The 11,073-nt window shown below is 47.1% G+C and overlaps 5 protein-coding genes across 5 annotated transcripts; 1 reads left to right on the top strand and 4 right to left on the bottom strand.

Annotated features, from left to right (window-relative positions):
• JR316_0006414 (uncharacterized protein) lies at positions 1-756 on the bottom strand (the record flags this gene model as incomplete). Its single annotated transcript, XM_047892160.1, has 3 exons — positions 1-143; positions 204-237; positions 295-756. 3 exons carry the CDS (start codon positions 754-756, stop codon positions 1-3), a joined length of 639 nt encoding a protein of 212 aa, XP_047749509.1.
• A 1,049-nt stretch (positions 757-1,805) lies between these two features.
• JR316_0006413 (DNA mismatch repair protein PMS1) lies at positions 1,806-3,009 on the bottom strand (the record flags this gene model as incomplete). Its single annotated transcript, XM_047892159.1, has 3 exons — positions 1,806-2,169; positions 2,224-2,268; positions 2,537-3,009. 3 exons carry the CDS (start codon positions 3,007-3,009, stop codon positions 1,806-1,808), a joined length of 882 nt encoding a protein of 293 aa, XP_047749508.1.
• An 835-nt stretch (positions 3,010-3,844) lies between these two features.
• JR316_0006412 (uncharacterized protein) lies at positions 3,845-4,807 on the top strand (the record flags this gene model as incomplete). Its single annotated transcript, XM_047892158.1, has 3 exons — positions 3,845-3,971; positions 4,028-4,633; positions 4,692-4,807. 3 exons carry the CDS (start codon positions 3,845-3,847, stop codon positions 4,805-4,807), a joined length of 849 nt encoding a protein of 282 aa, XP_047749507.1.
• A 660-nt stretch (positions 4,808-5,467) lies between these two features.
• JR316_0006411 (DNA mismatch repair protein PMS1) lies at positions 5,468-6,207 on the bottom strand (the record flags this gene model as incomplete). The annotated part of the gene is made up of 4 exons (XM_047892157.1): positions 5,468-5,605; positions 5,657-5,802; positions 5,869-6,044; positions 6,104-6,207. 4 exons carry the CDS (start codon positions 6,205-6,207, stop codon positions 5,468-5,470), a joined length of 564 nt encoding a protein of 187 aa, XP_047749506.1.
• A 9-nt stretch (positions 6,208-6,216) lies between these two features.
• On the bottom strand, positions 6,217-9,339 carry JR316_0006410 (Mismatch repair endonuclease PMS2; the record flags this gene model as incomplete). The annotated part of the gene is made up of 9 exons (XM_047892156.1): positions 6,217-7,851; positions 7,904-7,983; positions 8,039-8,123; positions 8,176-8,308; positions 8,358-8,510; positions 8,561-8,742; positions 8,793-9,004; positions 9,060-9,146; positions 9,201-9,339. 9 exons carry the CDS (start codon positions 9,337-9,339, stop codon positions 6,217-6,219), a joined length of 2,706 nt encoding a protein of 901 aa, XP_047749505.1.
• Positions 9,340-11,073: the final 1,734 nt, after the last annotated feature.

Here is an 11,073-nt window from a genome sequence, read left to right as displayed (position 1 = left end):
TCAGGGAATGATCCCCTCCAGGTCTCCCTCTTTCACTCGGATCTCTACAACTTCGACCTCATAATCCGTCATGGCCGAGTTGTTCGACGAAACAGAGCTGGAGATGAATCCCCTGGAGTTTGGAGGAGACGTGGATGCAATGTCTGAGAGGGGTAAAGAGAATAAGGGTCATGTAATTGAGTGAGGCTGAGTGGCATACTGACATCTATCTTTGATATATGGGGGGACGAACAAGTCCTATTTCATCAAACCAGAGTCAATATGTCCTTTTCCTTATGAAAGAGATCTGCATACCTGGTTCCATACGAAGCCTTGACTCTTCTGAATAGTCAAGATTGGCCTGAGAGTGTAGACATGTTGGCGCTTCTTCCTCTGGCGTCTTGGTGACTCTGGTTCGGGCTCAATGGCTCGCTGCTTTCCCTTAGCATTCTTCTGCTTGTCTGCCGCGGCGTCTTTAGACGCTCCCTCAGGACTGTCTACATCCATATCCATGTCGATGTCGTGTCCATCGTCGTCGTTCCTGGATGTCTCTACCGCAGCTACCCCAGGCTCGTTCTCATCTGAATCCGACCCATGATGTTGTCCTCGAACACCACTCTCCTTGTAGTCGTCGTCATCCTCGGAGCAAGAATCCGAGTCAGAGTCGCTGTAATCGTCGTCGTTATGGATCTGCTCGTAGCATGCCCACGTCGGAGGTGAGGCCGCTCGGCCCATGGTGCGGCGACGGAAGTAATAAGAGTTTGCTGCGGTGCTCATCGTTGTGTAAGAGTGTGAGTATGTGGCCTGTGAGAGCTCGCGTGAAGGGTGTGAATGGTTGTGATGATGGTGGTTGTGGTCAGGACGCAGTGAGAGTCACACAATTGGCGCAAGGTTAGCTGGAGGCAGGTGTGATTGGGGCCAAATACTGTCCCGATTAGGATATCGTGACTCATTGTTATCGCGAACATGCTTTTGACACGCTCTACACCCTCCATATTCCGTCCCGGACACACCACAGGGCGTTTTCCCGGATAACGCGCTAAGGATATGTCGCCCACAACCGCCCACATCGTCAAAATAGCTTATGTTACACATCACCCTGCATCAACTTTGGCGTGTCACTGTGCAGAGCAATGACTTGGAGAAAGTGGAAAGGAAGGAAACATTGCGTGGTAAGTTGTGACCCATTTATTTCCGACACGCCTTTTCCGCATTCTGGGTCCTTATATCCACGTCGACAAGCTCATAGGTCGTGCTGTTCACTATAGCGCAACTCAGTATACGAGGTCTTAGGTTATCACTGCTACTTATTGCAAGATAACTTAAAAGTCTACTTTGCATAAGGCAGAAAAATATTACAGTATTTCTAATAATGTAACAAAAAATCTGTATAAGAAGGGCACAACCCAGAGTCGAACTCCAGACTTCACGACGACATTCAACCTACCAGCTCGACGTAACCAACTACACTATGCTTAAACACACAAAAAAATTCACATTGGCAAAATATATAGTACAATATATAGTACAATCGACATGACGTTTGTAGAAACGCGACTTGTAATTCTCAGCAACAAACCGATACTCTTCAATTCCAGTTGTACGTAGTCGTGCTCGGATGATATCACCTGGATCCCTATAAGAGAGAAAAATACACAAAGTGGCGGAGAACTCATGATTGGTTGGAACGTAATCAGGAGTGATGATTCTTGCAATATCGTCTATGAAGCTGTGGGTAACTGCGGAAACCAGGGCACTCACAATCCTGGTTGCTCACGGAAAAGCGGGCGCCTTCTCTGTAAAATTTCCTGTGTTTCTGGATTCCATCATAAGGAGATTATATCATCCCGCTGGCCCAGGAGCACCGACAAAGGGTCGTTCTCTTGTCCCAACAAGGCTTGAGATTGCCTTCGCGTAGAGTGGCGGTCGCCTGGAGCAAAAGGATCCCGTCTAGATTTGAGCAACGCTTTCCATCCATTCCCCGCCCGCACGGACATATCTCTTGAATCAGATGATTCAGGAGATAAAATTTTCAGGAGATTTGTCTCGATGAAAAGGAGGGGGGAAAGACCAAGAGACATTCTTCTAAGAGTCCGCAACGGTGAATTAGGCGAAATGTAATTGGGTATCGTTGCCAGGGCATTTGGTTCGTACTCCTCGCGCAGGGCTTCAAGAATGGTTTTTATCGAGCTAATTACAAAGTTTACTGGAATGTTATCAACGTTGCAATAGTAAGTCACTTACCCAATGAGGTTGAGTTGAATAACAATTTTCCAAATGGGCCGTTCACTTTCAAAATGCTTCGGAGCAAAAGCCAATTGAAAATCTGAGAATTGAGGATAGAAGTAAGTGATATCGAATCGACGTCATGTTAATGAATTATACTGACTCTTCAAGACGGAAGTCTGTTCGCGGATAAATCATTCATTAACCATCGCTTTAAATCACCTATTAAGATATGAACCTTTCCTGACTCCAACTGACCTGTTGACTTTCAGGACATGAAAGGGTGATCCGGGAAGCTTGATCACGCACCTAGAAGTAGTATCTTGTTGACCTCAGAAGTTTTTGCGATTGAATCTTCGTCGTAGATTGCAGATCTTCAAAATTGAATTTCTCATCGGCGGCATGTTGGTCGACAATGAATAGGTCGTCCAAAATTGTCTCCGCTTGATCAGCAATTTGCGAAGGCTGAGAACCGCTTTCCATGGTTGCTTGCTTTTGTCTTCGAACGATGATAAAACCAAGGTTAAACTGGCCGATGATGTCCATGGTCGCGAAATCCTGCTTCTCGATCACCAGAGCAAGCGCGTCCGCTGCTTTCGCGTCGTCGTCAGCATTTGCGATTCCGGCATCGGCGGGGACGCTAGTAGGCACAGCTTCACTTCCAACGTCATTTGAAGATGAGCCCTGAGGCTGATCCAGCCTCAGCTTGTGCGACCAGACACGCTTAATCTTGTCAACATTAATCTTCATGAGTATATCGCGCCCGAAATTATCGGTTTTGATAACTTCAGGATGTGACGGCATGTCTTTGGTCGAAATAGTCAATGGCGTAGTCGAAGTGCTTTGAAGAACTTGAGTGAGGATAGACATAGATTCTCATCTTCGTCAACATCATCGTCTGCTTGTTCAGCTTCTTCTTCGTCGTGCGTGAGGTCGACCACTTGGTTATCATGATATCAGCGGCACCCCTATTTGACGACACTTTTTCTTTTAAAATCGGTTTGGTTTTGTCAACGCGTATGGTTGTAGGCAAAACGGCCTCTTCACCGCTGTGGTTGTGGTTCTCTAATTCGTCAACTTCGTCCTCTAATTTCGTCCGCTTATCTCGAGCAGTTTATGACAGAAGTGGACGTCATGGATAGCTTGATGCGGGAAGTCGAAGCGTCCTGCGCCCAATTCCTGTGCAACGCTATCCAAACCTCAGCAAGGGTAGGTGCCACTGTTGCATGGGAAGCCCGGGTCCCAGAACGAAGAAAGATGTCATTGACGTCTGTCGCTAGGCTGCAGCCATACCTATGATATCTCGTCACCGTCTCATCGCACACAAAAGCCTTGACTCGCCTACTATGCTTCGATCATGAGCTGGCCATTGAACAACTCCGTCACAGCACCCGAAGACGCCCGAAAGTCCCAAGGGAGAGAAGATGTAGGTGATGTAGAAGACGAACCGACACGGAAATATGACCCGCTGAGGGTCCCTAATCTCTGAATTCGTTCGTTTTGTGTATCATGGCCCAGTTATCTTCGATAGCATGCCGATTATGGTAAGCCACTGGGTCTCCGCTTGCACTGCCACCTGTCCCACGCAATGAGGAAGAACCAAGGAATTACCTCAGGCAACCGTTCTTGTCTTACAACGATGGCTGACCGCCGTGCGCCTACCAATACAGCAGGAATCCCGCTACCCAAACCTCCCGCAAACCCGCCGTCGTTATCGGACATCACCGATGCAAGGGAATATATCGAGAAACTCGCGCACAGCAAAGGTAAGTTGAGAGCTATAACATCGCCAATTTATCACTCGAACTGACAACAAATATAGCCTCAGAAAGCACCAATCATGCGACCTCAGATGAGCTCAGCGCTGCGGAGGCATACAAGGCCTCAATCATGTTCTCGCACTCAGTCGATGGCGACGTTTCCCTCGGTGTGATTGACCAAATGAAGGAATTCATGGTTGAAATTCGCTCGGGAATACGAAGCATCAACGCGACTCTCGCCGATAATAAAACACACCTGGTCAACATGATCAACGCCCTTGATGTGAAGGTCAACACGCTCGACGCAAAGGTCAACATGCTTGACGAGGAGGTCAACACGCTTGACGCGAAGGTCAACATGCTTGACGAGAAGGTCAACATGCTCGACGCAAAGGTCAACATGCTTGACGAGAAGGTCAACACGCTCGACGAGAAGGTCAACACGCTTGACGAGAAGGTCAACACGCTCAACGAGAAGATTGATGGCCACACCATTCAGCTCACCGAGATAAATCAACGGCTTGCACGGCTCCCAGTTATAATATCAAATGCCCAATCAGGACTCAAGGGGCTAATACGGAACCCCTTCCTAATCGCAGCAGATGGGTCGGCACCAACACTCCAACCCCCTAACCCCACCACCTATCAGGAGCTCCTGGGTTTTACTGGTGAGTCTAATCAATGTAGTTCTATCCTCACTCTAATCATCTTGTAATTGCTTTTCAGAACAACAATGTGTGGCCTCTGCTGCTGACCTTGGGTTACCTCTCCTGCCACCAAATGCAACTATAGATGCCCGTCGCAGGCAGATATCTGCAGCCCTTGGCCTCCTGATTGACTAATTCCAGAAGCATTTTGTGTCTTACCACACATTGTTCTCTGGTCCTTTCTGTCATGTCTCCTTTTGCTTTTGCTTGCCCTTGCACCCATCCTGTTTTGCCTCCTTTTTGCACATTGTTGACCCTTATGTTTGCTTTCCTCTTGTTTTCCAAATCACCATCTCATGTTCCTCATTCCTTGTTAAGATGCTTTCCTAAGTAATGCTCTGTGCAGTATTCATATCTATGTGCAATAAACACACTTCTTTGCTACCTTTCATATTCTCACCACAAAAGAATCACATACCACATCAGGAAAATGGTAGCCCCCTGCTAAAAGAGTGAGTCTGACAATGTCATATGAGGTATAAAGTCACAGAGACAGAAAACATGTACACCAAAAGGAAGAAAAGGTTTTCAGCAGTTGGACTGATGGCCATCTCACAGAGCATTTTAAATGTAGCTATGAGTTTACTGTCAAACTGAACTGTCAAATGATAATCATGAGATTCACAGCATACAGAACGCTCCCTCTTTTTTTATGCAGGTTCGGAAAACTCGTCACTCAACAGGCCAAACCCTGGAATCAAGCCTGTCCACCCCTAGTCAACTGTCTTCACAGATCTGACTGTCTTATATCACCACCCGCAGCATGCGTGTTCTTATGGAACAATCTTCTGATTTTCAATAAGAAATAGATGACCAATCGATACATTCTCTCGACTTTGAGCCGGGTTTCCTGATATCAGAAAGATGGCGCATCGTGGGCCGTCCGTGAGGACAGTTCCAAGGTTGGTCCATAGTTCCCATATGTCGTATCACCTGATAAGATTAAGAACAAAGAATAGAGCCTCGATTATGACAGGAACTCACGCTCGTCATTTGGTGGTGGTTCAAAGGCATTCCGACCATAACACTCTTTCGACACGCTCTCGACGCAAACATGGCACGAGCCTTTGAACACCGGACCATCTGCCCTGTGGGTCGATCGCGCATCAAATGAATCACTTCTTCCAAGTCTGTTTCAAAAGGAAAAAGTCTGTCAACAACTATATAGACATTTGCCAGTCATATGGAGTGTGTACCTTTCATATCAAATACTGTGCTCTTACTGACTGGTTGGGCTACCAGCTTCAAACGACTGACTTGACCCATGGGGTTATCCTCTTCCACATCGACCTCGAACCCATTCTGTCGAAGGACCTCGATGTTATCCAAAGCGAGCATCTCATCGGAGGCTGTGAGCTCCAGCGGCCGTGGCCTGTCGTACAAGTCAGCAAAATTGGAGGAAGTACGCGATCAGACGGAAATAAAGTTGACCTCAGAAGTTTTTGCGATTGAATCTTCGTCGTAGATTGCAGATCTTCAAAATTGAATTTCTCATCGGCGGCATGTTGGTCGACAATGAATAGGTCGTCCAACATTGTCTCCGCTTAATCAGCAATTTGCAAAGGCTGAGAACCGCCTTCCATGGTTGGTTGCTTTTGTCTTCGAACGATGATAAAGCCAAGGTTAAACTGGCCGATGATGTCCATGGTCGCGAAATCCTGCTTCTCGATCACCCGAGCAAGCGCGTCCGCTGCTTTCGCGTCGTCGTCAGCATTTGCGATTCCGGCATCGGCGGGGACGCTAGTAGGCACAGCTTCACTTCCAACGTCATTTGAAGATGAGCCCTGAGGCTGATCCTGCCCCAGCTTATGCGACCAGACACGCTTAATCTTGTCAACGTTAATCTTCATGAATATATCGCGCCCGTAATTATCGGTTTTGATAACTTCGGGATGTGATGGCATGTCTTTGGTCGAAATTGTCGATGGTGTAGTAGAAGTGCTTTGAAGAACTTGAGTGAGGACAGACACAGAATTCTCCTCTTCGTCAACATCGTCGTCTGCTTGTTCAGCATCTTCTTTGTCGATCGTGAGGTCGACCAATTGGTTAACAGCGGCATCCCTGTTTGACGAAATTTTTTCTTTCAAAATTGGGCCGGTTTTGTTAACGCGTATAGTTGTATGCGAAACGGCTTCTTGACCGCTGTGGTGGTCGTTCTCTAATTCGTCAACTTCGTCCTCTAATTTGGAAGATTCGTCATTGTTTTCGTCGACGTCTTCGACCTCGTCCTCATCCTCCTGTCTTCCTTCATCCTCATCCACTTCTTCAGATATTGAAGCGGCAGTAGCTTGAGACGCCGAAGAAGATATCCGGCTTCCAGTCCGAGCAAATCCAGCCAGCTGACTGAGCAACGTCTGACTGGCGCTCACACCCGGCTTTCTCGCAGACCCAGAGATCTTAATCTTAGACCCCGCTTTGTAGCCGCCCCTGCTCCCTTTGTTTGCGGTAGAAGATCCAGCGCGATGATCATCATCACCTGAAGCATTCGGGTTGTCCTCATCGTCAGCCCGGCGCTCATCTTTCTCCTCGTCATACAATGACTCAGCCCGAACGCTCGTGATTGGCCCTCTGTCGGACTTTCTCTTCTTACGTGCGCGTATTGATCCAGACCCTACTCCGTCGTCCGAATCCGTCGTTGGCTCTTCGTGCTGTGCCTTCGGTAGAGTCAGGATCCGGGGCGAACTTGTAAGACGTCGGTCTACGCCAGTTGACGGCGAAATACTGTGAAGTGGGTCTAAATCTGTTGGATCTGGTCTGGGACGAGGTGGAGATAGTGTATTCGAACGAGTGGTCGAGATACACATTTGGCGGCCCCATTTCGTCTGGGAGCTGTCAATGATTACTGGCTCATCGTCGACGTCCATGGTATCATCGGGGGTGTCTTTAGAATCACCGGAAACAAGATCATCATTATCTTCCGCTACCGACTTCTGGGTGTTTGAAGCCATCTCGACTAGGTCATCTTCTTGGGCTGGTGAAACTGGCCTACTCGAGTTTTGGGAGTCGTCAAGTTCATCAGACAGGTCCTTGCGCTTGAATCTCTCACGGAGTATTTTTTCTTGTCTGGTGGGTTGGGTGGTAAGTAAAGTCTGTATCGACTTTGTCGACGGTCCTTGTGTAGCGCCCCCGCCAACTGCATAAGTCGATCTGCCAGACGAATAGCATTCTTCCAAAGCAGTCTACCAGATAGCCTATCAGTACACATGACATTGGGCAGGGCAAGTGTCTTACTTTTAACGCCGTTATGAGACTGCCTTCGCTGTGTAAAAGGATGGTTCGCTTATCTGGGCTGACGTTGACATCGTAAGAGTCTAGTTCCGACATTTGGATTAGAAGAAATTTTTTGAGACCAAGGACTGAACTAACCAGTGGGTATAAGAAAATTAGCCAAGATGAAGGGGTTCTGAGTTGCATTAAAAGATCGATACACTTCATTGAACGCTTTTTGAATCTTGAATAATCGTCAGAGTCGATACGAAAAGATTCAACGGCCAGAGCATTACTTTGTTCAGGTTGCAAGGACGGCCGTTGATATAAAAGAATTGTCTGTCTGTCCCTGTACGCCCACATCCGAGCGCAAACTTTGAAATCAACCCCTCAACCCGTACTGAGATGGGTTCAGCGTCCAAAGCCTGGCTTTACGAGTGTCATAAGCTTGACAAATATGAAAGAGAAAAGGACGGACCTATGAAGTCGCTTCACGTTTGCTCGCTCCCGATCTACCTCAAATTTAAGATTCAGATCCGCAATATTTTCCAACGCTCGTGGACCCCACAAAGCAGTAACGGATGCACGGCGAGACGATTCTCCCAAAGTCCGGATCTGAACAGATTTTGATCTTTTGTTTGATTCAGTATGCTCCTACTCAGACATAAAAAGCTAACATACCCTTTGTCTGGTTGGTTGCTTACTGTCAGCCGAACTCCAGGAGCTTCTGCGCATGGACCCAGTGCATACGCGTTCAGAAGCGACAGAGCTTTCCCAAACTCCCGTTTAACATTCCGCTCGAACTCTTTCCTTCGAACGGGCAATGGTTTGAATAGATTGGTCATAGATATGGCTGTACCTTGCTGGCTGACACATGTCAAGAACAATACAGTGGCAAAAAGAGTGAGCTTACAGTCCTCGCGACCTTACTCTTTGCTTTCACTCTGCCGCCAGTATCCATTGTCAGCGTTACACCCCGCGGCGCAGTCGCCGAAGTCGCTGTGCAGACTGTCATTTCTTCACTCAAGGCGCATAACGATGAAAGAGCTTCTCCTCGAAAGCCAAAAGTACGGACAGTTGTGAGGTCGGAGAATGTTTCGAGCTTGGAGGTGTGGTGCTTAAGAGCTGCGGTAATTTATATAAATGAACAACCGACGCGTTTTTCGCGTGTTTTTCGCACCTATACTGTCATGGTCCTCCTCCTTTATCCCTGATCCATTGTCTATCACCTCTACTGAAGTCAATCCATAGTTTTTGAAACGAATTTCTGGATCCGGGAGTTCAGACAGAGCGGCCATTGTAAATTCATGGTGCATCTTACCAACATTGGTAGATCCGGCATCGATACTGTTTTCAAGTAGCTCTTTAACTGCGGTCTGAAGATCCACAACGACCTGTCCCGAGGTAATGCGGTGAATCGATGTCTTGTCAATAGGTTTGATGCCACTAGAATTGGACATGTTGAGATTTCAAGAAAATTGAAAAGATATTAAAGAATATTCAGGGGAAATTTCTCATATCATATCATAAGGGGTTTAAATGTTGAATTCCAGTTTGTAAAGGTAAATTGAAGCGTCCAGGCTATAGTAGTCAATGTTACACAAAGGTTTGAATCAAAGAGTTGTTGTGATGGTGAGTCTGAGGTTGTTTGTGCGTGTTTGGCGTGGCAAACTGGTCCAGCCGTGTTCGCCATTCCATTTCCTGACTCTTCTTCAACCTTACACACTCGTCTGGAGCCCCATAGATATGAAATTTCTTTCAAGAACCCTTTCAAGGTTGTTCGGACTCCTACTTAGGACCTGAATTTCTTACTTAGAATGTATGTATTAATTGCGACTTTCTCGCCTATGTACTACTCACACTGGTTCTCGCGGTTCCCAATTCCCAAGAGGATAATATAAACTCGTTTTAACAACACGAGTGCTATAAATAGACGCGACTCTGATGGGTCTGGAGTCAGGGGCACGAGGACGGACGGACGTCCGACGCCTCTTGACAAAAGATGTATGCTGTGAGCTGGAGGCAGACATTTGAAATCCAATGTATACGTCTCTTATACCATTCAAACTTTTACTCTACGCCCTTTTTCTGAATTGAGTGCTCGCCAAATGCTATTGATTAAGTAGTAGACATCGCTATTGCAAAGGATTGGGAGTGATTAGGATCCTCGTTTCGCCGATGCCTAAAATTCCGTATTAAATTGTGCTACGGACAAAGATTCAACTCACTCTAGTTAATCTATTGAATTGGCTAGCTAGTAGGATAACAACGTCGCATGGCTAGCCTTGGCGGGCAGGAACTTCTGATTTTCCGGATCCCATCTCCAATGGATGGCCGTGCTGGGGCACAAGCGGGGAAGATGGCGGATTTACGTCTGCATATCCACAGTCGAGCCAATATATATACACAATTTGAATCCAGGTGCATTTAACTCTTACATGATGACACAATGTCCATCTGGATCTAGCGAGCCATGGTCACTGTCGATCCGGCAATGGTCATGGGGAGAGTCAATCTGAAGTCCAACAGCACCTGGAGACTATTGTGTGGCTGTACTTTGGATGATGGGCTTTGCGTATGTAAAGGAAGGGAGATATTTAAGACATACTTTAGGCCGCTCACGTTATATATTGTCAGGAACCTGACAGTCCAGCAACCCAAGGCAGTATACTCGTCGCGGCACAGTGTGGTAAAGAGTATCGGCTACAAGACAAATAAGGCCTTGAATTGGGCGAACGAGAAGCTACTTGGTGGAGATGGAGTGCTGCAAAACGTGTTGTGTAATATAGCTGACGGCTGCAGGTCGCTGTGGTGCATGAGTCGGTCTCCGTTGATCTTTAGACCTGATACCGGGACGATCAGCTCAAAGAGAGTACAGGAGAAGGATGGATGCCTGTAATCTAGCGTGCTGACACAGAAAAGCACACAGATCTATGGAATGAGAATGATTTCTGTCTTTGACTAACTCATAGAGCAGTGGAGAGATGTAGCGAACGTACATGCAAAAATTCCGTATCTTGGCCGTGTTATCGAGCCTCCTCCTTGAATGACCTGCGGCAAAGGGAACTGTCACTGATGTAGCTATTTTGCTGGCTGTTAGGGTGGTAGAGTACGGTATCTTCCTATACACCCTGTTCGAGAAAGACGCACAAGGCATGGAGATGGATTTGGGGGAAAGACAGGGTGCATACATC

Source organism: Psilocybe cubensis, chromosome 5 (assembly GCF_017499595.1).
Source record: "Psilocybe cubensis strain MGC-MH-2018 chromosome 5, whole genome shotgun sequence".
NCBI lineage: Eukaryota > Fungi > Basidiomycota > Agaricomycetes > Agaricales > Agrocybaceae > Psilocybe > Psilocybe cubensis.
This window is presented reverse-complemented; position numbering and strand designations above follow the sequence as displayed.